General features: G+C 57.5%; 1 protein-coding gene across 1 annotated transcript in view; it reads right to left on the bottom strand.

The window, feature by feature from the left end:
* Positions 1–25,178, bottom strand: part of MYO18B (myosin XVIIIB) — a 43,944-nt gene extending 18,766 nt beyond the window's left edge. The window contains exons 1-32 of the mRNA XM_021413023.1: positions 25,020–25,178; positions 24,160–24,918; positions 23,954–24,020; positions 23,747–23,859; positions 23,401–23,577; positions 22,763–22,961; positions 22,453–22,595; positions 22,148–22,248; positions 21,929–21,992; positions 20,996–21,140; positions 17,932–18,102; positions 17,483–17,573; positions 16,532–16,724; positions 14,438–14,518; positions 14,019–14,166; positions 13,520–13,679; positions 12,420–12,603; positions 11,726–11,891; positions 11,139–11,248; positions 10,203–10,268; positions 9,352–9,480; positions 9,117–9,260; positions 8,200–8,289; positions 6,948–7,067; positions 6,742–6,850; positions 6,105–6,229; positions 5,136–5,290; positions 4,727–4,850; positions 3,849–4,049; positions 3,661–3,771; positions 3,309–3,413; positions 1,445–1,594 (exon numbers count right to left, since the gene is read on the bottom strand). Coding sequence (XP_021268698.1) covers positions 1,445–1,594; positions 3,309–3,413; positions 3,661–3,771; positions 3,849–4,049; positions 4,727–4,850; positions 5,136–5,290; positions 6,105–6,229; positions 6,742–6,850; positions 6,948–7,067; positions 8,200–8,289; positions 9,117–9,260; positions 9,352–9,480; positions 10,203–10,268; positions 11,139–11,248; positions 11,726–11,891; positions 12,420–12,603; positions 13,520–13,679; positions 14,019–14,166; positions 14,438–14,518; positions 16,532–16,724; positions 17,483–17,573; positions 17,932–18,102; positions 20,996–21,140; positions 21,929–21,992; positions 22,148–22,248; positions 22,453–22,595; positions 22,763–22,961; positions 23,401–23,577; positions 23,747–23,859; positions 23,954–24,020; positions 24,160–24,426 — 4,209 coding nt within the window. The 5' untranslated portion in view covers positions 24,427–24,918; positions 25,020–25,178. The remainder of the gene's footprint in view (positions 1–1,444; positions 1,595–3,308; positions 3,414–3,660; positions 3,772–3,848; positions 4,050–4,726; positions 4,851–5,135; positions 5,291–6,104; positions 6,230–6,741; positions 6,851–6,947; positions 7,068–8,199; positions 8,290–9,116; positions 9,261–9,351; positions 9,481–10,202; positions 10,269–11,138; positions 11,249–11,725; positions 11,892–12,419; positions 12,604–13,519; positions 13,680–14,018; positions 14,167–14,437; positions 14,519–16,531; positions 16,725–17,482; positions 17,574–17,931; positions 18,103–20,995; positions 21,141–21,928; positions 21,993–22,147; positions 22,249–22,452; positions 22,596–22,762; positions 22,962–23,400; positions 23,578–23,746; positions 23,860–23,953; positions 24,021–24,159; positions 24,919–25,019) is intronic.

The raw sequence follows: 26,978 nt of genomic DNA, 5'->3' as shown, positions 1-26,978 counted from the left end.
AGCAACGTTTTTATTCTTGCAGAGATTTGTGGGCTGGTGGTAGGATGGATCAGACTCTGAAAAACCTCATCATGAATGCCATTAGGAATCATTTCAATTTAAGGGACGACATAACCATGAGGCATTTTTAATGCGTGCAGAGTCTCAGTGTTGGCAGCATAATAGAAACGCAATATTCCCAATATTTCCTCTATCCTTCTCACAGCACAAAGGCAGCAGGGCTGTGCATCACTTCCAGCCCTGGAGCGGGACTCAGGAAATACTGAAGGCTTCATTGTTAAGTGTGGTGGTAAAGAAGGCAAAACAACTCATAGTCTGAGATCACTCAGGAGTTCAAGAAAGTGAAGCTCCTGCTGCCCTCTGTTTGTGGTCATTCCCTGATCCAGCTGCCCAGGTCAGCAGCATAGACATAGTCGTGGGCATGGGAATGAACATGGGCATGGGAATGGGAATGGACATGGGCATGAACATGGGCATGGACATGAGCATGCACATGGGCATGGGCATGAGTATGGGCATGGGAATGGGTATGGGCATGGGAATAGGCATGGACATGGAAATGAGCATGGCCCCAGGAATGGGTATGGACACGGACATGAGCAGGAGGACACCAGCAACCTCGTTGCCGAGCTCACCTTCCCCTTCTCCCCCGTGCAGGTGGGAACAGCTGCTGCTCACAGCTGTTATTTATGCAGAACTATTATCTCAATTATATTTGTATGTTGTTGGAATTGCTCATGCCTCCAGATTAGTTTGTTTCCAGGGAAAATGCACAGCGGAGATTAATTACTGCGTGGTTTTGGAGGACCAGCGTCAGCCGCTCGGCCTTGGTGCTCTGCACGTGCCACAGCAGTGACACTTACCACTAACCTGAGGGCACAGTGACTTGTGCTGGGCTGCACCATGGCTCTCTGTCCGCCTGTGTCCCTGCAGTGCATAGCAGCACCCATGCACTCACCCCAACACTGGTGCGTGGCACCCGGGGCGTCTGCGCTCAGACTGCAGCATGTGAACTGTGGTCTCTGCTCTGGCAGCTTGTGCCTCGTGTGCAGCCATTTCTATGGCAACACGCCTGAAAACAAGGCCTCTGGATTGCGTTATTAGAAGGCAGAAAGCACGCTGAACAGAAGGTAATTAACAGGACTGCCTAAAAAAGGAAAAAACACTTAACCGCTGTTGGCGTAATTACAGAGCAGCGCTTCCTGCAAGACGACCCTCACCAGCACCACGCGCTGCATGGGGTGAGCACGCCACTGCAGGGCTCTGCTCGCCTGCGTGGTCACAGCCCCAAGACCTGCAAAGTCCCTCTTGCAGTGCCACCTGGGACAGGGTGCACGAGTGGAGAAGCAGTGATGTCCCCACGCAGATAACATCACCAGCGGCACGCTGAGGTTGTGCCCAGGGACAGAGCGATGCTCACCCACCCGCAGCCCACAGTACCCACCTGCTTCTGCAGCCTCTGCAGCTCGGCAGTGCCAGTGGCTCCGGGCTCGGCGGGGGCAGCCAGCAGCAGCTGTGCATCAGCCAGCAGTGCGCGTGTCCGGCGCAGGTCCCTCCGCAGCCGCTTCTCCACATCCAGGTCGCGGTGGCCGATCTGGGAAGGAGAGCAGCAAGCTGAGCACACGCCGTACATCAAAACTGGCAGGCTGCAGCAAAATGCTGCATTTTTCCCCCTCTGGGGCGGTGTTTCTCCGCAAGGCATTTGCCTGCGCTGTTCTCCAAGTGTCCCCATAGCGTCCCATCCCACCTGTCCCCAGGGCACCTCCAGCACTGACACTGGGGCTCCTCACATGGCCCAGACTGTGGCCATGCTGGCAGCTCCAGGGCCATTCCTCGCACCCCATGGCACCAGCAACTTCAAATCTGGAGGGGAAAAACCCCAAAGTATGCTGAGAGCTGCAACAGAGGAAACATGAAAGCCTTTGGGTGATGGAAACAGCCAGAAAAACTTGGAGGTAGATGGTAAGGAGAGAAACAAAGGCACGAGGAAGTGAGCCCAAAGGGGAAAGAGACAAATCATGACGTGCTGGTGAGGAAGGCATCCTTGGGAGCTATTTACACATCGCTGATGCGAGGCATTGGGAACCTCTGTCAGCCCCAGAGCTGTGGGACCGAGGCTGCAGCATCAGTGAGGGAGCACTGACTCCCCATATGCGGACCTCCAGCATCAGGTCACTGCTGCACTGTGCCTGGCACTCCTCAGCACTGTCTGCAGCCATTTAAGGAAGGGAAGGAGGAAGCACCTCCAAAAAACCCACCCTCTGCGCTCCTCCTTCCAACAGAGAGCAACCATGGTTACGCGGATGAAAGAATGAGGAAAGCACCACGCAGCCAGGACGTGGTTTCAGACTAATTGAAGTGTGGGAGCATTTTCCATTCCATCTCTTTTCCACAGCATCTCCTGTTTCAGCCCCGCTCTCCTATTTTCTGTTCCCTGGCTAAAATTAATAGTGCAGGTTTGACCTCGTAACCTGTTTCCAAGCAGGCTGGCATTTGCTGAAACCCGCAATCATTGGCATCTCTATTGCCTTAATTAGTTTTCTGGGTTGGCTTTACTTCCCTTTTTTAATAAGCTGCTCTGAAGCATGCTGCCCACTGTATGTCAGGCAGTATTCGGGACAACCCTACAGCAGAGCTGACTTGCTGCTATCCCCACCATTCCTACAGGCCCTACCTTGGATGCTGTTCAGCACCGTTTTCTGTGTGGCTCAGTGTCTGCCCTAGCAGACAACAGATTTGGTCAGGAAGGAGGCAGCAGCACGAAGCCAGGCATCGAGCTGAACCTGTCCCACCCCCAGTGCCACGTGTCCCTGTGCTGTCACTGCAGGAACTGGGGCATGAGAGCTGCAGTGATGCCCAAGCTGACAAATGCTGCTCACTGGAGCTGCCTCCATTCCTCGCCTTCTAATTGAACAGGGAGCAGCTGGGTGCGCTTTCCCCATTACATGTGCTTCCATCACTGCCACAGACACATTAGAGAGTGAAAAAGGAAATTCAGCAAATGTGTCTGGGACAGAATTCCTCCACAAATTGCAATTGATAAACTGTTTTTCTGGGCAGGTGGAGCTGCTGCAGAGTTAGTCGTGTTTCGTTTGACTCTTGTGAAAATACCAGCAAAAAGCAGATACCTCCCTGTATGTACAGACCTTCCCAGTGATTCTGTACAAAGAATTAATGACTGTGCTGGTGGGGGGGGGGGGGGTTGGCCACATCATCATCCTGTTCACATGTGCTCCATCATGCTCCTGTCTGCGTGGGCAGCTTTTGGAGGTGGATGAGCGGAGCAGCCAACCTGGCCCGGTGCTCACCTGCTCACACAGCGTGCCCACGAGCCCCTCCAGGTCCTGCTTCTCGCGCAGCGCTGTCTGCTTCTCCTCGTGCTCCTGCTCCAGCTGCATCTCCAGCTGCCGGAGCTGTAATAATAACACAGGACTTGCAGAGTGAGGGAGAGAAGGGTGAATGACACGCTGTCAGCAGATTGGCCACAGCAGTATGGCACTGACGTACTCACAAGAGTAGAGATCTACCCATCTGTCTCCCACCCCCCTGCCTTCCTGAAACAGCAAATGGAAAACTCATGACTGTGCTCAGGCTGTGCCCTGGGCTGCTGCCTTGGTGCCCTCAGGGAGGAAGGACCCCTCACCCCCTATCCCGACCTACCCTCCTCTGGCAGGACTGCCGTGTGTCCTCCAGCTCCTCATCCTTGTCCTCCAGCTCCTTCTGGTGGATCTGCTTCATCCGCTCGATCTCCAGCTCCAGCCTCTGGTGCAGCTGAAAGACCCGAAGGCGAATGCACCCACGCTCACACCTCGCACCGCAGGGTCCCCCCGAACCCAGGGCTGTGCTACCTGCTCCAGGTGATCCACGTTGGCCGTCTGCCGCTCCAGCTCCTTGCGCTGCTCGGCGGTGCTGGCCTCCAGGTCCCAGAGCTGCTGCTGGAGCACGGGCACGGAGCGGGTGTCCAGGGAGCTGGGAGCGCTGAGCTCCTGCACACGGCCGGCCAGCTGCGAAACCTTCTGCGCCAGGCTGGCCCCCTCCGCCTGCTGCTGCTGCTCAGGAGGGGACAGGGCAGGGTCAGCACCGCTCCCAAAGCATGGGCTGCTTCCAACTGCAGCACCAGGCAGCAGCGCAGCTCCATGCCCACCACCACCAACCCAGCTTTCGGAGCAATCCTTCCCCTCTTGCTGTTGCTCCAAACCTCACTTTCCTCATGCAGAGTGATCCGACAGCCCCCAGCCCACCACGCTGCTGCCACGCTCCAACCCCTGCCCAAATCACAGCATCATTGTGCTCCACTCCATGAAAGCATGGGCAGAGGGGAAGATGGAAAACATGGTGCAGTGCCCCCACCACATGTGATTTTGGATAGAGTTGTGTTCCTATTTCCCACCATGGACTCTGGGCCCCATATCACTGGGGTCCTGCACTGGGGGCACAGCCCAGAAATTTCTTGCAGGAGAGACTGAGAGTGGAGGCATGAAGAAGAGCACAAGTGGCTCATCAGCCAACTGAAGGGATGGGGCTTAGCTTGTGAAACGTGATCTCCTTCTGGCAGAGGTTAATGCTATGGGAATACATCAGGCAACCCCTAGAACGGTGCCAAACATGATCAGAATCATGACGCTGGCTTTGCATCAGATTGCCTCTGCGATTGCACAGACAAGGGCTTTGCTCCACGCGCTGCTCGCAGGATGCAAAGCAGTGGAGCCGGGCATTTCCCTCTCACCTCCAGACTCTGCTGCAGTTTGCCCATCTCCCACCGCAGGGAGGAGTTCTCCTGGGCCACCTTCTCACGGAGGCTCCTCTCAAAGGCAGACTCTCCCAGGGCCTGGGCCAGCTGCAGGTCGAACCTGGAGGGAAGTGAGTGGTATCACTGCCAGCACGGCTGGGCAGGAGGGACACGGGGCTGCTCCTCAGTCCTGCCAAGCACTTTTGTGATGACAACAAGACACCTATGCTCTGCAAAGTGCTGTAGTCACCGTGTGAACCCCAAACTTTCACACACCAGGGCTGAGCCCAGAGGAAGGGTCTCTCCCCCAGCAGCACAAGTAAGGAATGTGGCACAGCGAGGAAGGCTGAGCATCCCCAATCCTGCTTCTCCCTCCCCACCACCCCCGGCCCACTCCTGGCCTTACTTCTTCTGTCGCTTCTCCAGCTCATGGCTGCGGCTCTGCTGGCTCTCAGCGAGCACCCGTGCATCCTCCAGCTCGCAGGTCAGCCGCCTGCATCGCCGCCGCAGCTGCTGGGCTGCTGCCCGTGCCGCCTGGCACGCAGCCTGCACCTCGCCCAGCTGCGGAATGGGACAGTGAGTGGCACGGGGCCGGGGGTGGCACTGCCACCAGCCAGACCCCCACCACCCCAGGGCAACCCCTCCAAGAGCAATGCTGCCCCAAGCAGAGGGATTGCTTCCCACAAAGGTTCGCATCGTTACAGGGCACAGCGGCACGCGTTGTTCTTGCGCTCTGGGGAACAGAGTCGTTAAGGAATGACTTTAAATAAGCAAAATCTTGCACTAATGAAGCCTGTAATTCTGAACGAGCTGCCTGAAAGCAAATGGGATGTTTTGCTTTACCCAAGCTCTTAAGTCTGGGTTGTTTCTCTTATTACTTTTTAATGTAGCATGAATAACACCCATCTCTTTGCTTTATCCTTATGTGAAGTGACCTGCCTCCCAGCACTGCCCCAAGAAGCACACTGGCTTTGTGTCTCCTCTGCACAGCTTGGGAACTGCTGTCTCTTCACATGACCAGCTCTTCGCATGGCAGATCATACCAGCACCCCTCCCAGTATCTGAAACCCATGGCTGAGCCGCTCCACACCCCTCAGCTTTCCACCCTGTGCTCACACTCACACCTGGCCAAAGATGAATTTGGCCACGTTCAGCTTCAGAAGGGACTTTTTGAGCTAAAAGAAACTTTTGGGGTACTTATTCTCAACCCAGTAAGAATCAGAGAGTTTCCCCAGCAGCAAGTTTCTGCATTGCTGACAGAGCCCTAGGAAGCTCCACTAGTACCGTTGCTGGACAAGGACCACCAGTGTGGGAGCATGAGCCTGCAGATGGCCTCCAGAGCCCCGGATCCAGCAGCCCCTTCCCCAGTGCTTGCCTTCTGCTCGAGCCCCGTGCGGGAGCTGAGCTCGGTGCTCAGCCGCTCCTCCAGCTGTGCCAGCCGCTTCTGGAGGAAGGCAATCTCCGTCTGCGCACAGTCGAACCGCACGTGCCACGCGTCCTCTGCAAATGGGCCAGAGCTGGGTATCGTGGCTCCCGTGGGGTGTGGGGCACAGCTCTGCTTTGTGCACCCAAGGCCGTACATGGCTCCTGCCCTAGGCACACACCCCATTGCTCCTCAGCTTCCCCATTGTTCCCAAGTGTGCTTGAAGCACATGCTGGGCTGCTGGGAGCACTGGGTGAGCGCCAGAAAGCAGAAAGCCTGCTGCCTCCCCATCCAACCCACACACAAGATACGTAGAACCACAGAACGACTTGTGTTGGAAAGGACCTTTAAAGATCATCGAGCTCCAGCCCCACTGCCATGGGCAGGGTTGCCAACCACTAAATCAGGCACTAGATCAGGTTGCCCATGATCCCATCCAACCTGGCCTTCAACATGCAAGGGAAAGAGCTGCCAGCCACCACTGAGCGAGCAGTGCAGAATGGCAATGTGCTAAGAATGCAGAGGGGTGGCCAGGGGACCAGTTGGCTGGACACCCAAATCATGCATCATGTCCAAAGGGCTGCCCTACCTCCTTCAGAGCCACTTATCTTCATCTCACGCAACTGAACCAACTGCTGGGCCTCCTCCAGCTGCTTCTGCACTGACTCCAGTTTCTTCTGCACTTGGTCGTGTTTGCTCTGGGGAAGACAAGGAAAGAAGGAGCAGCTGAACCCACTGCTGGAGCACTAGGGCAGAGCAAGGCTGTGCCAAGAGCGTGGCTCCGGGCTCTCCTACCTGCAGCTCCTGCAGCTCCCGGGTACCCCGCAGCCTCTCTGCCCTCTCCCCATCCAGCACCTGGCAGGCAACGTCACCTTTGTGCCGCTCATCCGACAGCTCCATCGTCAGGTCGATGATCTGGGGGCAGTGTGGTGTCAGGCTATGCACTGCTGGGCACATGGGCACACACAGACCCAGCATCCTAAGAGATCCCAGCTGGCTGCTCCCTCCCCTTCGGTGGGGAGCACGCACTCTGCCCTGTGTGAACCCAACAGTGGTGCCAAAGAAAGAGCAACCACCACCAGCAAAGTGTGTGGCCGCAGCACTGCGCTCACATGGCTGCCTGCAGCAAAGCGCTGCCTGCATTGCACTGCCTGCAGGGCTCACCAGATTCCTACACTGTTCTAGCTGATTAGGGGTGAAATTTCCTTTGAAGCAAGAAGCACATGAATAAAAGAGTGAGTTATTAATCTGTTAGATTAATTGCACTTTCTGCAAATGCAAACACAGCCTGCTAATCCAGCTCTGCAGGTCTATCCTTATGAGGGGCAGCAGCAGCCATGCCAGCAGGCAGCACGCAGGCTTCAAATGCTCCTGTTCCTGCATCCAGCAGCATTTTAAGGCACTTCAATCTGCAGACATGCTATAAAAGCTCTCCAGAGGTCCAACAACTTTAATTTGGGTAAGTAAGCACAATAGGCTTGCTTCCCTTGGGGAGCTGGTGTTTTCTAGGTCTGTCATAAAGCATTAGCCTCCCGTGGCAGTCCCCAGCCTCAGGAGTGCAATTGCATTTCTGAAGTGCAGAGCTACAGCAAAATAATCAGCAGTCACTTCCCCCTGACGAAGAGGGTGCTCGGTGAGGATGCTGGCATTGCTAAGCAGAGCGTTGCACCTGAGATCAGAGAAATGAGCAAATCCAAAGAGGATCAAGGCTGAGCCGCTGCAGTGAGCAGGATAATCCTGCTGTGCTCTTTCCCCTCATTATTAGCATTGGTCCCATTAAACAAAGCCACTTGAGGTGCCTGCAGAGGTCACCAAGACGGCTGCTTGGAGAGCTCAGAGACGTGAAACACCCATGTGCAATTCTATTCTAACAACCGCCCTTGGCCAGCAGAAGGGACAACATCCACATGGCCACCCTGTCTGCACAGTGACATCGGTCCCCAGGACCACCAGTGCACAGCACCTGGCACCTTGTCTCCATGGTCACGTTTATCCTGATAGAGCGTGACTTCGACATGAGCAAGCAGGGGGCTCTTTCAGGCCCTACCTTGCTCTCCAGCTTCTCGGTGTTCTGCCTGAGCTCACTGCACGACTGCTCTGATCTCTCCAGCTTCCTTCTGAGCGCCGCCAGCTCCTCCTAGGTAAGATTGCAGGAAAACACACACTGAGAGCTCTGGCATCCTCAGTTTACTTACGATTGTCTTGTTTTCTTTTAAAAATAAGTGGGAGAGACACGGCTGCCTTATTAAGAAAATTTAGCAGACAGCTTTGAAGGCTGCTCACTGCAAATTGCTGGGACTCCAGCTCCTGACATGAATTCCATTGGAGGGAATGTCAGCTTTGGTCTATGTACAGAGCACAGCCTTGTATGTACAGAGCCAGTCTCAAAAGGAACAGCGGAACGGAGATTGGGCAGTGTTTATTTTATCTGGGCCAGCCTGGAAACATCTTGATAGGACATCCCTAAGGTGAGAGCAGGAGTGAGATGTTGGGGAATATGGACTAAGCATTTAACACAGGTCTCACAGCATGACGAACCATAGAACAGATGAGGTTGGAAGGGACCTTAAAGATCATCTAGTTCCAGCCCCAAGGGTTTGGGTGAAATGTGACATTCCCAGGCCAGTAAATGCCCATGGAAGGCTCGCATCACCAGTTCCAGCCTGGGTGGAAACACAGCTCAGGCAATAGCACAGAGAAAAATCCCCTGCATCAAGACTGAGTTGGGTGTTCAGCTCATCCATCATCCCAAGGAGCTCAGCTCAGCGGGCCCAGCACCAGCAAGCTCTCAGGGAGCACAAGGCAGAGCTCCCAGAGCATCCCATCTCATTGTGTCCCATTCCATCCCATCCCATCCCATCCCATCCCATCCCATCCCATCCCACCCCATCCCATCCTATCCCGTCCCGTCCCGTCCCGTCCCGTCCCATCCCATCCCGTCCCATCCCAACCCATGGAACTTACTTCTTTGACTCGCAGCTGTTCCTCTGCCAGGTTAATGCTGAGCAAGGGCCGCACGCGGCTCAGCAGCTGCCACCAGGGCCAGTGGCGGACGGCCTGGAAGACCACCACGTTCTTCTGGATGCAGCGGACGGCGAGGCGCTGTACCTGTGGGTATCACAGCAGCCCTGACCCCGTGCAGCAGCCCAAGCCTACACCTTGGTGAACTCAGGGCATCCCCAAACTGTGGGATGGGTACCTTCAGCCTCTTGAACTTTTGACGGCTGAGGAAGCCCTTGCAGGCCGCCTGGAGGAGGATCAGCTTCTGGGCTATCAGTTTGTCACGCTGCTTCTCCAGCCTGGAGAGAACACCCGCCTTCAGGAACACCTATGCAAGGAGAGAGAGCGGTGTGCACACCAGGAGCAGCACAACCCCAGCACCGAGCACAGGGCTGCCCCAGTCACTTCCAAACCCCGTGCACCATCTGCATAACGCAGCTTCAGTAATAACGAATGACACTCATGAACCCAAAGGTACACCCCAAGAGCTGCATTTTAAAGACGCGAAATTGAATCAAAGAACAATCCCAGGGAAGATCGCTTTCTTGAGATAATGTTATGATTGCTCCACCACCTATTTGATTGTCTCATTAAGGTCTGTATTAACTTCACAAGCCAGCGAGTTTTAGAAGCTAGTGCAAAATCAATGCTCAAAGTGATGGCAAAACCAACTGCCATATAACAAGATGTGACTGGAGCTGCTATCGCACTATTGATTAAGTACAAGGGTTTCATAGAAGAGATAATTGCAAACTGCACTGCACGGGATAAAAGAAAGTTATTTCACTCCACAGAACTGTTTCATGAATTCTTTCTTTATAGACTCCGAGAGCTGAAGGCAAGCATGCATATGAAATTAATTTTCCTTTGAGATGATCAATTTTAAGTTCAAACGCTGTTGCTAGGACAACTGCTGCCTGGTCCAGCAGGTTTCACCCCAACCCAAAGAGACCGAGCTGCCCCAGCCCCGTTGCTTCCATGGGACATGGGAGGTGGCCGGGTCGGGTTTCAGGACGAGGCACACTATAACCCAGGGTAATGCCTTTGTACCTGGCTGCGTCCTATGGCCACGCTTTTCTTCTCCAGATCCAGCTCCTGGAAGAGCTCCTCGATCGCCTGCAGGGAGGGAGTGCATTGCGGATCCCAGCTTACGTGCTGCTGGCGAGGCCCCTCTGCCTTCTTTAATGACAATATTGACCTTTTCTGACTGTCAGACTTGTCTCATTAAATCCCGAGGTCTTTACGGAATGTGCACACACTCTGGCAGTTTGCATAACAGAGCACACGTCCGTCTTTGATTGATCTCCCCTCGGCTCTTTGGCTCACCCACATCTTGTTCCGGAGGGGGGGGAGAGGGGGTGGAGGTGCAGCTCTCCCCAGCTTTGCTACCAGTTTATTATGAAGCCTGTTCCACTGGGAGATCCTGGCCTTTGTTCCTTTGACCCTCAGGCTCCATGTGTGCCTGCCCAGGTGATGCCCAGCCCTGGGAATCTCATGCTCCTCGAGCTCCATCAGGTCCCTGGGGGGTGATTCTGCCTTGTCCTCATCCCCCCATATTTTGGGGCACCTGCAGCCCTACACCAGCAGGGTTTCTAAAGCTCTTTGCTCTTAAGTATTAAAAAGAAGCAATAATAGGCTTCATTTCCAGGCTGGTTTCTCCAAGTCCTCTCCATGGTGCAATAACCCTGGCAAATGCAGCCCACGCTAGGAGTGATTACAGCCTTTGCAAAAACACAGCCTTAAGGGGGAGAAACTCCAGGGCTGAGAGCAAAGCGCATCACCCACAGCTGCTGGGAGAGGCTCAGCAGAGCTGTAGGCATTGACCCCACAGCCCCAACAGCAGCAAAGCAATAATAGCACTGAATGTATTGAATGTCTGAGCCAGGAGGGAGTTCCAGTAATTGCTCCTAATTGCAGAGAGGGCCCTGACTGTGCTGAGTATGTGCATGGGCAGAGATCAAGATGGGGCTCTCAGCTGGGATGTACCTTGCTCTCATCCGGCACCTCGTAGGCAGATGTGCACTTCTTCATGACAGCTGGAGCCAGCACCTGGAAGCGTCGTCGGAAGTGGGTCAGGAGCAGGTGGTCTGCGTACCCTGGGGATGACAGACACTTCTGGGTGGGATGCACAAGCCAGGGGTGAGGTTTGTATGGCTGAGGAGGGAGGGAGCAGTGCAGGGTCTGCTGGGCACACAGCGCAGTGGGGTACAGCTGGGGGGACTGGGAGAGCTGAGCTAAATGGTGGCAGAACAGAAGCAGCAGGAGGAGAACCAAAGATGCTCTCGAGGAGGCTGGATAATGTGGCATATTGTGTAATGAAGGAAATGTCCCCAGCCCTCTGCTTGGTCCCTCGGTGACCCCACAGGGTGCAGGGACAGAGCCACGCATGGGTCTGCAAAGGGAGCACAGGCAGCTGCACTCATTATGCTCAGGCTGCAGCAGCGCTGCAGGGCCCGGAGAGCCTGCAAAAATCCCCAAAGACACAGGCAATGTGGTGATGTGGGGCCAGCGATAGGCAGGGCATGAGCAAAGTGTGGAGGGCTGAGCAGGGGCTGCAGGAGGGCAGCTTGTACCGGTGCGGCGCAGGCGCAGGGCATCCAGGAGCTGGGTGCCCCCCAGCTGGGCTCGCAGGGCAGGCACATCCAGCAGCAATGGGTCCACCTTCTCCACCGCCGCCCCCGGGACCAGGGAGTGCACGAAGTGCAGCTGGGAGCGCCGCAGCAGGCTGGTGAGCGCGTCCTAGGGGCAAGCAGAGGTCAGTGGGACTTGGGGGCAACCAAGCAGGACTTTCTCCTGGAGTCACACGTTTGCTGTTCCCAAAAATACATCACTGGAGGCCCTGTCCATGGAGACACCCAAAGTTGGGCTGGATGGGGCTCTGAGCACCTCATTGAGCTGGTGATGTTCACTGCAGGGGAGTGGGACCAGGTGGCCATTAAGGGTCCCTTAAACTCAAACGATTCTGTGATTCCATGATCCTACCAGGCTGGGGGGAGCCAGGACATGCACAGAGCTGGCTGCTGGGTCTGCAGGGAGCCCAGGCACCCCACTACAGTGTGAGCAACAGGAGGCTGGCGCACACCCAGCACAGAGGGCCAGCGTGCTTAAGAGGATTAACCAGCAGCACAGCAAGGTGCGCGTGTAATCTGCTTTGCAACTTGTTTCCCTGTGACGCTCTCCCTGAGCAGCAGCAGCCACCTGCAGCCAGGCGCAGCATCCCCTGCCGACAGGAGCCGCGCACAGCTCTGCCCCTGTCCCCGCACTCACCGCCTGCAGCTTGAGCTGGGCACACACCGACCTCCTCCTGACGGCCGCCAAGCTGCTGGCGAAGACCTTCCTGATGCAGGCGTTGCGCTGCAGGGCCGCCTGTGAGCACCCTTCCAGCCCCGCCACAGCGCGGCAGACCCGCGGCAGCCCACGCCGTGGCATTGCCAGCTCCTGCAGTGCATTCCTGCCAGCGAGAAAACAGAGAGCTGCTGGGGCTGCAGGCCGGGCAGCACGGGGTCACCTTGCTGACAGCACCCCACAGCCTGGGGCCACTGCTAAATCCTGCATTGGTGTTCATGCAGCGCTGCGCTGCAGCTCCTGGCTTCTCTCTGCATTGAGCACCCTGCTGCTCACTGCTATTAGAGCTTCCCTGAATCAAAGCCCAAAACAAAATGAGCTGGCAGGGCTTAAGCAGAAGGTTAACATCATGGCATGTGCAGATACATCTGTAACAACATGTTTGTATTTCAGCTCCAGCAGCTTACAAGGTTGCTGGATGCAGCAGGGAAGGAGTGGTGTTGCGTAGGTGCCTCACTGCCTCTGCACTGTGATGCTGCAGAGCCAAGGACATCACAGGGCCCTCCTGGCTGTGGGACAGCAGCACCCCCCCTCCCCACCTTTCCATCTCCTCTGCAGCAGGGTTAGAGTTAGGCTTCGGATGGTATGGCATTGCACTGCATTTGATTTCATTTCATTTCACTGGATTTCATTGCACTCCATTGCATCTTGTTGCATTGCATTCCATTGCATTGCTTTGCATTGGGTTAGGGTTAGGGTTAGGGCTAGGGCAAGGCAGAGCTCTACTGCTTCAGGCAGTATTGATGGGAAGCATTATGGAATGGCTTTGATGGGATGGCATTATTCACCAACTCACTGTTGAGCATCCACCATGATCAAATCATGCACATCTGGCTGCCCATCAGCTGGGGCTGGGTGGGACTACATCAAATCACTTGGCCTTGCTCCCCCACCTTACTAAATTCTCAGCATTCCCACAAAGCTGGTCTAAAAGCAGCCTTTTTTCCTGGCTTTTAATTCACTTCCTTCCCCATCCCATCCCGCTCCCATGGAGCAGCCACCACTGCATGCCCCGTACTCACAACTGGGATTGCTGCAGCAGCTGGCTGGCATTCTCTGCCGACAGGTTGAGCTTGGCCTTGCTCACCCAGCCCGCCAGGTTGTAGCGCACAGGGTCGGTGCCCAGCTGATGTGGGATCTCAAAGTGCAGCTCCTGCTCGCATCTGTGCACACAGCCAGCCCCTGTGACAGCAACAGTGCCATGAGGGGGTCAACAGCACCCCAAGGGGATCACCATCAGGTTCCCATGGGGCTACCACCACCAGCAGGGCCAGGTGACGGCGTGCATCCAGCAGAGCATTTCGGACCATGCTCTCCAGGCACAGTACAGTGATGGTGCGTGGGGAACCCACACTGGTTTCACTGGTGGGAGAGAACCCAGTGTTGAGTTGCTTAGCGGAAGAGGGTCACCCAAGAAGGAAAGTGAAATATTTAATTTTCTAGGGGGGTTTCTTTAATTGCCAAAGCTAAAGGTGATGCCAGAGGCAATGCAGCTGGAGTGTGGGGAGCTGCCCAACTCACCGTCCTGGTCGGATCCTTTCGGAGCGAAGTAAGAGCAGAGGCGGTCGAAGGCAGCACTGTCCCCAGAGCCCTGGATCAGCACCTCCTCGTCCAGGATCCACAGCAGCCCCCTGCGGTCGGACCCCGGGCTGCTGGGCAGCACCTGTGGCTGCCAAAGAACAGAGGTGTCCCTTGTGTCACCAGGAATGGGACAGGGAGGCCAGGAGCTCGCTGCAGCCAGCACAGTCCACTCCCCAGTGTCTCTGAACTAAGCTGGGAAGAAGGGAAGCCTCTACCCAGCTGTGTGCCCCTGATAACTCATGCCACATGCACTGCACACCATGAGGCAGCACTGCCTCTACAGTGCTCCGAGCAGAGGAAAGATGCTCCAGGCATGGGCAGAGCGACCAGTTCCCCCAGTGGCCACCAGGCCCAGTTACCTGCGAGGGGTTCAGGTCAACGATGGACAGCGTGGCCAGCGGGGAGCGCTCTGGAAGATCAAAAGACACCTCAACATTTTCCTGGAAAACATTATTTAAAAGCTGGCTTCAGTCGGGAGTGCGACCGCAGGTGTGTGCGCACGGGGAGGGCGATGGAGCGGAGCTGCCACCAGGGACAGCCCTGTGGGCACAGAGCACCGTGCTCAAAGGGCTCCGCAGCACTCGGTGAATGTCAGACAAGCTGCATAAATGATGGATATGATAATAACAGGACCGAACAAGGGAGCGCCGAGGAAACAATCAATTATTTAACATACAGCTGGCGGGCAGGGCCAACATTCATGTTCCCTTTCCACCTTAGGTTGGTGGGGCCACCAATCTCATGTCCCCAGCACCCTGCGGCATCGCTGGGGCTCAGGGGTGACAGCAGAAAGCCCCATGCTTGGGGCAGGGCAGCATCAGCACAAGGCATGGCGAGCCCGCCGAGCTCCTTCATTTCATGCTCGGCCGGTAGCTGCATATTCATCACTACTGAAGGGCACATCTATACTTACTGGAGGCAAGCGATGTGTGAATATTAAGCCGTGGGAATTCAACCATTTTTCCAGAGCTGAAGGTATTAAAGTTACTTCTGCAAGCTTAATAAGTTCATTTTTGCCAGTAGATTTTCCAGCAGTTTATTTCCGCAATAATTTATCATTCTCCTTTCTGTTCTCTATTATTCAGCACCTGAGCTAATTTAGGAAAAACCCAGCTGCACCAACAGAAGGGTGCAGAGCTCCTCAGCAGGGAGGGGCACACCCAAGGAGATGCTCCCCAAATCACAGAACGTTGGAGGGAACCTTAAAGACCATTCATTTCCAACCACCTGCCATGGGTTGGTTGCCCCCCACCACATCAGGCTTCCCAGGGCCCCGTCCACGGCTTTGGAAATGTAAATATCATGTGTTAAGTAGGCCAGGTCCCATATTTGGTCAAGAACTTATTTACAAAAAACATGGCTGTTGACTAAGTTTCTAATTAGGATGTTGACCTTGATATGGTGCCTGTATTATCAACCATAGCAGGGTACAGGGTACCCTGAGAGCCTGCTTGTAGGCTCCAGATGTCTTGTTTAACTAGGAGAAACAACCTTCCCTCGACAGAATGTCAGCTTGATGAAGAATTTTAATGAACTGCTGAAGGCTCTGAATTTATTGCGAGGTATCATCAACCTCATGGTCACCCAATTGTCCACCACGTTCTCATTATGGTTACTCTGGCCCCTCCACGGTTACGCCACGTTTGGCCCTTGGTTGGACTGGATGATCTTGTAGGTCTTTTCCACTCTTGGTGATTCTATGATTCTGTGTTCTCCCTGTGCTCCATTCATGGTTACCCAATAATCCCTTCATACAGACTTCACTGCCAGCCAATGGTCCACCCTGTGATCCCCTCACAGTTATTCCATGTACACACCGTGGTTCCTTCACAGGGACCCCACGGTCACCCAGTGGTCCCAACATGGTTTTCCCACAGTCATCAAGTGGTCACCCCATGGCCTCAGAACTGCTGCCCCATGGTCATTTCTTCATCACCTATTTCTCACTATGTGTTCCCCCGTTTTATCCCTGTGGTACTTCCATGATCACCTCATGGTCACAACGTGTTCTGCCCGTGGTCCTCTTATCATCACCCCATGTTCTCCCTTTGGTCCCTTCATGGTCACCCCGTGGTTTCCAAGTGTTCCACCCTGTGATCCCTCCATGGTCACCTCACGGTCAACCCATTTCCCCTCTGTGATCCTTTCATGGTCAACACACATTCCCTCCTGTGAACACTCCATGGCCACCACGAGTTCACACCATCCTCTCCCCTCGGCCCCTCCATGGTCATTCAAATGTCCCTCCATGTTCTCATGATGGTCACTCAATGGTCACCCCATGGCCTCACAAATGCTCATGAGGACAGTGCTGGGGGCAGAGGGAGGAAGGGCCTGCAGACCCCGTGTTCCTGCAGCACTCCTCCACCACAGCCCAAAGGCTCTGTCCCTGTCACTGCAACAGCGTGCAGGCACCGCATGCACCCAACGTGGCCCCGTGCGCCCGCGCTCACCTCTTTATACCGCTCCATCTCCGAGACAAAGGTTCTCTCGTAGAAGAGCCCCTGCAGCCGCTCGTGCACGTAGTTGTGGCACAGCTCCTCAAACGTGGCCGCCCGCTGCCCGCCCTGGTGCCGTGGGTTGTGGAAGCCGGGGGTGTCCACCACCGCAATGGAGGCAATGGAGAGGTGCTGGGACGAGAAGGACCTAGGGACGGGCACACAGCATGGGGAGACACCGACCCTCCGTTAGCTTCCAGCCTCCTCCTGCCTGTGTCACATCCTGGCACCCCGGGTGTTAAAAGCCACCACCATCGCCAGCAATGCATGGACATCACAGCAACGTGCCATTGCTCTCTGGCCACTGTTACAGTGCTTCCATAGGCGGTGATGGGTCGGTGTGGGGAACGAAGTTGAGAAAACAACCCTAGCTTTAAAGGGAATAGGGGACAGCCTGATTTAGTGCTGCTATTTGAGAGAATCTTCTGCAAGGTCTTAGAGTACCATCAGCAATTTCACTTTGGAATGCGGTTGCTAGGAATTAAAATGAAAATATTCAACCGCAGGTAAAAATAGACCTGCTGCAACAACACAGAGTATTTCTGAGCACTGGGTTTCGTGTGGATGCTGACTTACACAAACTGGGCTGCACATCTGAACTGAGAAAAGTGAATTGTTTGGGGTCTGATCCTCACCCCGGTGTTAAACATTCCATTCAACTGAATGGGTCATTTCAGTACAGGAGGATGCCCTTCCCTCCCAGCTCTCTACACAGAGGTGAGCAGAGGAGGGAAGCTGGGGGAAGGTGCTGATGACCTTCTCCTTCCCAACATTTTGATCCCCACCTGCAACCACACAGCAGCTCCTTGGCTCCCCGTGGGCTCCCTGCACACCACTAACCCCGGCTCCAGCCCATGATGTCACGCCTGTCACCAGGCTCTGCAGGACGCAGTGCTGGCCCCGTACCTGTTGATCATGGAGACGAGCGCAGCAAAGAGCTCTTCGTAGAGACCCGAAGCCATCCCCTCCACACACTCCACGCCTGTCATCTTTGGCCCTGCAGAGAGAGGAGCAAAGTCACTGCTCCCAGCTCCTGCCAGTGCCCACACAGCCACCTGTGTGCCCACAGCCCCTCCAGTGTCCTGTGCTTTGAGCATGTGTTCGAAGTTAAGCTATGGGGCACAGGGGAAGCCCACCCCGCTGCCTCTGTGGCATTTCTTTCTTCTTTCCCTCCCCATCTCTAAGGAGAGCCGCACCATCTATCTTCCAGAGGCATCACCCCCATTCCTTCATCCCTGGGTGTCCTTTCCAGCTGACACGTGGGGCCGCCTCTATCACATTCCCGCATGGAAACAGAAATATCCCATATGGAAACAGGAACTTGATAAGGAAAGGGAGAAAGGAGCACCGGGTACCTGAGGGTCCCTCCTCCTCAGTGGGCCGCCCTCCGCCCCGCGCTGCCGCCTGCGCCAGGATCTGCTTCAGGTGGTGCTTGAAGACGGCGGTGCTGAGCTCCTCCAGCTCACAGCCCAGCACCTCGGCGGCACGTGTCGCCCACTCAAAGTGCATGAACTGCTTGCGGCCCACTGCAAGGGGAGGCACGGCGTCAAACACACGCAGAGACAGCACACGGGATGGAGGCTGGTGGTGGTCCTGCAGCGGGGATCCCACCCAGCCCGTCCCCAGCATCCTGCACGGCATCCCAGCACCCAGCACCTGCCCTGCAGGAAGAGCAGGGAGAGCATCGCTGTGCTTGGCGGGGTTTGCAGCCGGTGCCACAGCTCTCGGGTGCTGCAGGCCCCACGTGCTCCGCAAGCCGGCAGCCACGTGCTGCTTTCCAATTCCTTTCATTGCCGCGGTACTCAGCTTTATGCCCTTCTTTATAGGCTGCTGCTTTAATTTTCAATTACGGCGGATGTGGTTGGGTGCTTCCCTCACTCCCTGTCTCTGTAACGTCACCAGCAGACCTGAAAAGCTTTTCCTCCCTTCCCCAGATCGATTTGGCCCTTGTGTCATCATTTGGCATAATTTTAGTTGGGAATGAGGCACCTCAGACCAGCACCCCACAGTGGGCTCCCCACTGCTCCATCCAGGGAGGTGTGGGCAGCTCTGGGCAGGCTGAACGCCTTGCAACCAGCAAACACAGGCAGCAAGCAGCCCAGCAGGGATGCTGATGGGATTACCAAATGTGGGGGAGAGGAGGATCCTCCTGGCTGGATGGGGTAATTTATTTGTCCTGCTCTAAATCCTCTGGTCTATTCTCCGCTGACCCATTGGCTGATGTATGACATGTTGAAGCCTATATATAACAAAGGGGAGAGCTGTGTAATAGCATGATTAAAGAAATCTGCCACTCTGGCTGCGTTTCCCCAGCTGTTTGTAATAAAGATGTCAGAGTGCTGAACAGATAGTGCCATAACTCGGGGGGCACAGAGGCAGCCTGCTTGGAGTGGGAAGGAGTAAAAAAGGAGAAAAAGGAGAAAATCCTGAAAACATTCCCCAGGTGCTTCCCCCTGCGGCAGGAAACCCAAGTGCTGAAGAGCAGAAGGCTTTAACAGAGAGAAAAATGGGCAGGATGCAGAGGCCAGCCCTAATGCAATCTTTTCCAGGGATCATTGTGATGAATGACGCCAGGCAGCAGAGGAGCGCTTCCCTTCCCAGCAAGGCAAAGCAGCAGAGCTGGTGTAAAAAAACCAGACATCCCTGCTCTGCCCTCAGCCTCCAGGACAGGAAAACCAGAGCTCTGGGCACAACCCTGGGTCCTGCTGCATGCTGCTGGGTCTGCGGGGTCTGTGCACGAAAGAGACCTTGCATTGCACGGGCACCTCGCACTCATGTTTCTAATGCAACCACTATCTGCATCCTGAAGGAAACCAAGACCCCAAGGAAGAGCAGAACCCTGGCAGTGCCACTCTCCCTCTGCAGCACTGCGGCTCCATCCAAATCAACACTGGAGATGGAGCCGAGTGCCGACCCCCGGCTGTGCCCGAGCCCTCCTTGCTGGTTAGAGGGCTAATGAAGAAATGAAAACACGTCGTGTTCCACAGCGCACAAAGCGGACTGAAAGCCCTTTTAGGTGAATGGGTACCTAAGGTGCCCTGCCGGCCTCTGGATGTCAGCTGGTTTCTCACAAAAAGAGCCGCTTCAACGCATTTCAAAGGCAAAGGGGAATTGCTGACACCTCAGCTTTGAAATCCAGCCTTTTCTTCTCGGTGTTTTTCTCGCCACAAATGCATTTTCCACTCTCAGCCAGAGGGAGATGGTGCTGTTCCCTCCCGCTTCATTCCTGGACAAGCAGCTTGTGACGAGACGATGGCAATCAGTAGAGGGAGCAAAGCGCAGGGAAGGGGCCCAGAGCGCGCTGTGGGGCGACGGGGGGAGGATGGGACTGCCCTCGGTGAGAGGATGCTGAGCATCGAGCTTCAAAGAGCATGAGAGGGAAGGGAAGAGATGGCGATCAGGAGACAGGTTTAACCACATTAAAAGAGTCATCGCCCCCGCCGAGACTTTTGCTCCATCCAGCTTTGATCCATTTTTTATCCGTATTTCCTTTCATTTCTCCCCTTTGGTTGACACGCAGTGGGAGAATCGATAGCACAGCGAGTGCTGCTGAGACATGCTCTGATTGCTAATCCCACGCGCAGCTCCGGAGCCCGAGCCCAACACTTCACATTCCTCTTCACACCGCAATAACTGCTCCAAGGCTTTGCGAGCGTAGCCCTCGCCTGACACCCAAGTGACATACAGGCAGTCCCAATGTCAGTCAGAGTAAATTGGCTCAGGTAATTATAAGAATGGGTTGAAAATGGCAACGAAGCATTCAGCCCCAGCTGATGGGGCTGCTGCATGCAGAGGGCCAGCTCTGCTGCATGGCACCAGGAAGGAGACACATCTCCAAAACCCGCTCTCCTGGAAGCTCTTGAGGCAGAAGAGCTTTGGTTTTACCAAAAGCTTCTTTGTGATGCTCCGCCTTATAAAAGGGGAGAAGGGAGACGGGGAGACAGAATCCAGAGAAAGGGGAAGGAGAACGCGCTCTGAGCGAGGACAGCATTTATCCTTTCAAAATAATTAATAGATGATTAATGGCATAAATTACCGCGAGATGTGTTATGACACATTGCGGAGACGTTTATGGATGTCTGTGCTGAGTTTATAGCAGCCTCTGCGCAGCCCTCATAAACTGAAGGGTGTAAATCAGCGGGGCTGTCTCCCAGGCGGGTTAGCGCACTGCTCAACATAACTAACAAGGGATACAGCAATCTCTGTGTGCTTGTGTTAACAAAGCCTTCATAACCAGAAATTTCATCCGGAATCATCCTCCTGTAACTCAGGCACTGTATGAGGCACTCAAGTGATGACACCACGATTGCTGCCGAGAGGTCCCATTGCAGCTCAACTGCAGAGAGCAGCGGGAACACAGCACCCAGCCCTGCCTGCTGCACTGCCCGTGGGTATGGGAAAGGAGGGGACTGCCCTTACCTCGGCAGGCCCCCGCGGCTCCCAGGTGGTGGATGGCGGCCAGCACTCTCCACACGGCCGCCTGCTCCTCCGCCGTGATGCCCAGCGTGCCCATGGCTGCCCGCAGCTGTGCGAACGCTGCGCTCGCCTTCTGCTTCTCCTCGGGCTGCGGAAAGAGATGGGGGGGATACATGGGTGCACCCAAAAGGATGGGGTCAAACAGCTGGCCAAGCAGGAGGGGACAATGAGGGGACACGGAAAAGGCCACGGAGCAGTGGGAGCATCCCTGCATGGAGCGACTGGCGTTAGGAGCAGCCTGGTTCTGTCTTCTCATCAGCATGTAATTCACACTTTGAGAGTGTCTGCAAAGATGGGTGATGTCTGTGTTCTCACTGTTGGCTCAATGCACCGCCCTGGGGCAGCAAGGAGTTGGTGCTCTGCTCTGCTCAGCCCTGCTCCTGCTCAGCTCCTGCTCTACCCTTCAGCCCAGCTCCTGCCCTGCCCTGCTGCACTGCCCAGCATGCAGGAAAAGCCACACTTTTGTGCTTCTGACACAGAATATCACAACAACTCCCCAAGCCCAAACCTGCGGCACCAGCAGAGCATGGGACCTCGCCATGCCCTCAGCGCTGCAGCAGCAGACATGCGGCTCCGGGCTGGCGCTGGAGCTCCTTAATGAAGATTGAATATTGAATTCACTGATAGGTGATGTAACTGCAAATTGCTGCGATTCATCCCAGCGCTTGGGCTCATTGGCGATCTGCCTAACCTTTGCAAAGGGCTCAGACTAATGAGGAGCTACTGCTGGATATCAAACGCGGTGCTTTTAGCCCCTAAAATAGCATTCTGCGCTCTCCAAAGGAGGCACTCCGTCTCCTGGAGCCACTGCCATGGGACAACATCAGGGCTCACCCGCAGGCATGAGAGGCGCAGGGTCCCATCAGTGCTCCCTACCTTCGAGAAGGGCTTGATCCCAAAGGCGTTGCTCTCAGCCACCTGGTGCAAGTGCAGCATGGTCCTGCAAGGAGTTTGGGAAGGTAGGAGCTGAGCCATGCTCAGCGCCACACAGAGTGCACTGCTTCCCAACATCCCCATGCAGAGCTCCACGCTGGGGAAGGCATCCGGGGGTGTCCTGCACAGCCCCCAGCAGCCCCGTGGCAGCATGCTGCTCACCTCTGTGCCGCATCCAGGCCCGCCAGCATCATTGGGAAGACGTTGAAGTTGCTCTCCCCAGGTGGCTGCTGGGCCACTCGGCTCCTCTCCAGCAGCATGGTCTGTGGGGAGCAGAGTGGGCATCAGCAGCAGTCCCCAGCCTCCAGCCCCCAGCACACAGGGCACACGGGGAGCAGACGGCAGCACCCACAGATGGGGAGATACCACGGGGAGCTGGGGAGGGACTGGGATTCCCCTTGCAGGGCCATGGATGGTGTTGGTCCCAGGGACCCTGAGCTCAGCAGGCGGCAGTGACAGCAGGGTACCTGGAGATGAGCAGCACTGATCCTCCCGGCAGCACTGAAATCCAATGAGAGGACCATGGAGAAGCGCGTGGAGCTGCTGTTCTGCCCCGTGCTCACCGACCCGAAGGCTCCCAGCACCGTGAACATCGCCTGGATCTTCTCCACTGCAAAACCAACATGGGCAGCCCCTGAGTGGGCACGTGGGGAAGCCTCTCCCCTGCCCAAACCTCCGCTTGCCGTGCAGGAGCTCCAAACCCAGACCTGCCCTCCTGCTGCTGATTGCTCAGCAGCCTACCTGAGAAAAAACCCCTACCTGAGAACCAGCCCCTACCTGAGACCCGGCCGTCCACGCTGCCCGCTGTTCCCACCAGGTGCTCCAGGGCCGCCTGGCAGCTCGTGGTCTTCCCCGCGCCGCTGCGCCCCATGGGCACGATGGCCTGGTCCCGTCGCTGGGCCAGCAGGGTCCTGTAGGCCCTCTGTGCCACCGAGCAGATGTGTGGTGCCGTGCTGTCCCGCTTCCCCTTGGACACCTGTGGGCCGGGGTGGGGGGAATCCCAGAGAGTGCTCAGGGGAGTTCTCATGGCAAGCAACTGTAGATGTTTCACAGTGGGGGCAATGATGCAGAAACCCCCTGAGAATCCCAGTGTGTCCCAGGCACTGCACCCCAGCCTGCTCCTGCCCCAGCCCCAACACCCCCGGAGCGGGTACAGCAATGCAGTGACTTTCTCCAAGAAACCGGGAAAACTTCTGAGCTGGAAGCAGCGCCCAGCTGCGAGCATCGCCATTCCCGAGCATCGCACAACAGCATCCCCATCCCCGAGCATCACGCGGAGCATCCCCGGCCGCGCACTGCGGCGGTCCCACGGTGCCACCTGCCGGCCCGCAGCTCCCGGCGCCTCGGCACTGCCTCCCAGCACGGATCACCCCAACCACGGGGTCCCACGAAGGATCCCACGTCCAACCCCTCACCTTCCCTGCGTGGGTGCCGGCGGCGGGGCCGGGCCGGATGGCCACCAGGCTGGGCCCGGCGTAAGTGTAGGGGAGGTGGGAGCGGTAGCGGTGCTGCAGCGTGTTCAGGGCGCTGCACTCGTTGAGGTTGAGGAGCGCGGCCAGGTCCTCAGCCAGGTCCAGGTGGGGAGGGTTGGTCTGTGGGAGGCAGCGGGCAGCGTCAGGGAGCAGCCGTGGGGCAGAGCACGGTGCCATCACCCTCCCAGCGCCGGCACCACGGCCACAGCCACCCAGGGCCGTGTGCCACTCAATGCACCCTGCAGCCCAGAGCCAGCCCCGGGAGGGCTGGAACACGGTGTGGGCTCACCTGCTGCACGCTGTCCTCATCCACCTCGGTGATGCTGCCGTCTGCATCCCGGCGCACCCGCACTCTGCCCGCTGGCAGCTCCGGTGTCCCCACGTCGGGCTTCAGCTGCGTGGCTGCAACGCGGCACTGTGAGCCACCGACACGGTGCCATCCCGTGGCTGCACCAAAGGCCCCTCCGGCCCCCGGCGCTGCGAGGTGAGGGCTTACCGAGCACGAAGCCGTCCTGCTGCACGAGCCACACTTTGTCCGCTTCGTACCACGCGTCCCTGGGAGCCTGCGGGAGGAGAGAGCGGCACTGCGGGGAGCCGGGCTGGAGCCCAGGCTGCAGGAGCACCCCCGGCCACAAGCACTGCCCGCAGCCACAGCCACACGGGCAGGAGAGCTGCATGAACCAGGACAGCTGCAGGCGTTACCTGCTCCTGGTCTGCGCTCTCTCCCGTCTCCTCTTTGCTCTCCACACGTGCTGCTTTGCTCTCCGCTGGTGCCTCTTCACCTCCTCGTGGTGCCTCTTTGCTCTCTTGGGGCTCTCCCTTCGCCTTCCCCACTCCCTTTGCCACACCTTCAGGCTTTCCTCGGGTGCCCCCCGCTTCCCTCTTGGCCCCCTCAGACTTGTTTGTGCTTTTTGCAGGCTCTTTCATTTCCCTTGGCTCCTTTTTCCCACCTCCGACGTCTTTCTTCATCTTCTCTGTCTCCTTCCTGCCCGGCCCCAGCTCCCTCTTGGTGCTCGCCGTGCTGGGGGGCTGTTGGCTGCTTGGGGCTGCCCCCTTCTCCTTCTTGGTGCCCTCGTGACCCTTCCCCTTGAGCACGTCCCCCTCCTTCACTTTGCCACAGCGCTGGGGTGCCTTGCTGGGCACTGGGGCTGCAGCTGGGGAGCTTCCCCCAGGGCACGCGGCCTTGGGGCTCTTCTCCTCTCCTCCTCTGCTCTTCTCAGGGCTCTGTGTCTTCGTTGCCTGGGGACCCTCTGGCCGAGGGCTCTGTGCTGCTGTGGGGGCTTTGCTGGGGTCAGAGCCTGGTGCAGCCGTCCCGGGGGGCAGCGCCGTGTGTGCTGGTGCTCCCTTGCTCCCCTGCCCGCCTGCCTGCAGCCCGTTCTGCAGGGACTTCCCCACACTGCCCACGGCTCCTTTGGCAGCTGGGGTGTCCCTGCTCTGGGCTGGGCTGTCCTCCACCACGGGCTGCCAAGAGAAGGAGAATGCTCTGACCCGAGGCCGAGGTGGGACGTGCAGTGCCCTCAGCCAGCCCCGGCCGCCCACAGCGCGGTGCGATGGCTGCTCACCTCCTCCTTCCCGCTGGCCTTGGCCGCCTTCTTCAGCCTCGCCTCCTTGGACTCCTTCTCGGTCTCACGGACGAGCTGCTTGATGAACCCCCCGGGAATGACAGAGAGGAGTAGAGGAGGTGCGGACGGTGGTGGGCCCCGGTCCTCCTCCCGGATCTGTTTGCAGGAGCAGAAGTTGGGTTATGGGAATGCACAGCCCCAAGCAGCACAGCAGCTCTGCAGGGACGATGGCAGCACGGGCGTGCACAACAGCTGAGCCAAGCTCTGCTTTTACGGCATGGTGCAGCAAGACCGTGGGCAGCAGGTTGGCACCGGGGGGGCTGCGCAGAACAGCAGGACAAGCAGCGAGAAGAACAGCCCCACGTGCTGCTGAGGGCACGGCAGCTCCAGCACTGTGTGCAGGCGGCAGCGGGGCATGGAGCTGCTCGCAGTGTGCAGAGCCCTGTGCAGCACCCCGAGACGCAGCCCTGCAGGGAGCCCCAGACAACAGACATTGCTCAGAGCAGGCAATTCAGGCTGCAAAGTGACGTCCAGGTGGAAGGCCTGGGGACAAGGCGAGCGCGGGGACGTGCAGCGTAGGGACATGGGGACATGAGGAGCGACACTTCCCTTCTGCTCCCAGAGCGCGAGGCGCGAGGAGATGGCCATGGTGGAACCGGGATGGAGCTTTACAGAGAGCGGAGGGTGAGGGGGAGAGAGAGGAGAGAGTTAGCGAGGGGCAGCCACCACCGGGGACCCTACAGGAACCCTATGGGAACCCCATAGCCCAGCTGGCACCGGGGCAGGAGCGCGGTGGCTGCCACGGAGGGGCCGTGTCATTTTACAGCATCGGAGGGCACGGCCACGTGCAGCCCCGGTGGCAGCGTCACAGCGGTGTCGGTGGCACCGGGTGCAACCGTGCCTGGCCCCGCTCGGGGCTGACCCCGGCCTCACCTGTTGGGATCATTCACGCACCGTGCAGACCGCAGCCCCGGGGCCCTATCGCCTTGTACAGTAAAGGGCAGGAGCGCGGGAGCCCGGCGAAGGAATGTCACTTGCCTTCTTGGGCAATGGCCCCGGGCGCCACGTGCCCTGGCTGCCGCCTGCCCCCGGGACCATGGGGAACCAGAGCTGACCCCGCACCCAGCCTGGAGCGTGGCCCTGCGATGCGGCCCCGCAGAGAGAGCCCCCAGCTCGCCCCGTGCCCACAGCCAGAGATGGACCCGTGGGGAATCCATGGCACAGAGCGCGGCACAAAGAAGGGTCGGGATCACCCTCTGCACCCCAGCCCACCAAGATGGGAGCAGGACGCAGCCCCACTTGGGCCACAGCCGCGTGGCTCCGGTCCCCACACTGGGGCTGGCGGGGGGGGATCCTGCCCCACTGCCACCTCCGAGGGCCTGGTGGGAACCCCGTCCCCATCCCCCCCCAGCTTCCAGCCCGGACCGCTGCTGGAAGCCACCCCTGGAGCGGTGCTGCCGCTATCGCTCTTCATTCCCACCTAAAAATAGCCGAGGGGCCCAGCCCAGGCTGCGGCACAGCCCAAAGGCTCCATCGGGCCCCCGGCCCAACCCCGCGCCCCCCAAGACCCCCACGGATCCCCCGTACCTGCGTGCGGTGCCGGGGGGCAGCGGGCCCACGCCGGGATCCCAGCGAGCCGAGAGCGCAGGAGGCAGCGGCAGCGCGGTGTGGGGCTGCCTGCGCCTCCCCCTCCGCCCCCACTGCGGTGGCAGCTGAGGTGACACATGGCCCTGCTAAAAATACCCCGCGGGGCCGCGCCGGGCCCTGCTGCTCCCCAGCCTGCAGCCCCACATCTCAGCGCCCAGCCGAGCACAGGGAGCCCCGGTACCCGGCAAGAGCTGAGCCCACCCCACGTCCCCATTTTCTGGGGGTGCTTCCAAATCCCACTGGTTTCCAAGCGCCGCTCGCTGGGGAGAAGCGCGGTCAGCGGGGCAGGAAAGGACCACGCGGCACACGCAC

This window comes from Numida meleagris, chromosome 14 (genome assembly GCF_002078875.1).
Source record: "Numida meleagris isolate 19003 breed g44 Domestic line chromosome 14, NumMel1.0, whole genome shotgun sequence".
In the NCBI taxonomy this organism is placed as follows: Eukaryota; Metazoa; Chordata; class Aves; order Galliformes; family Numididae; genus Numida; species Numida meleagris.
This window is presented reverse-complemented; position numbering and strand designations above follow the sequence as displayed.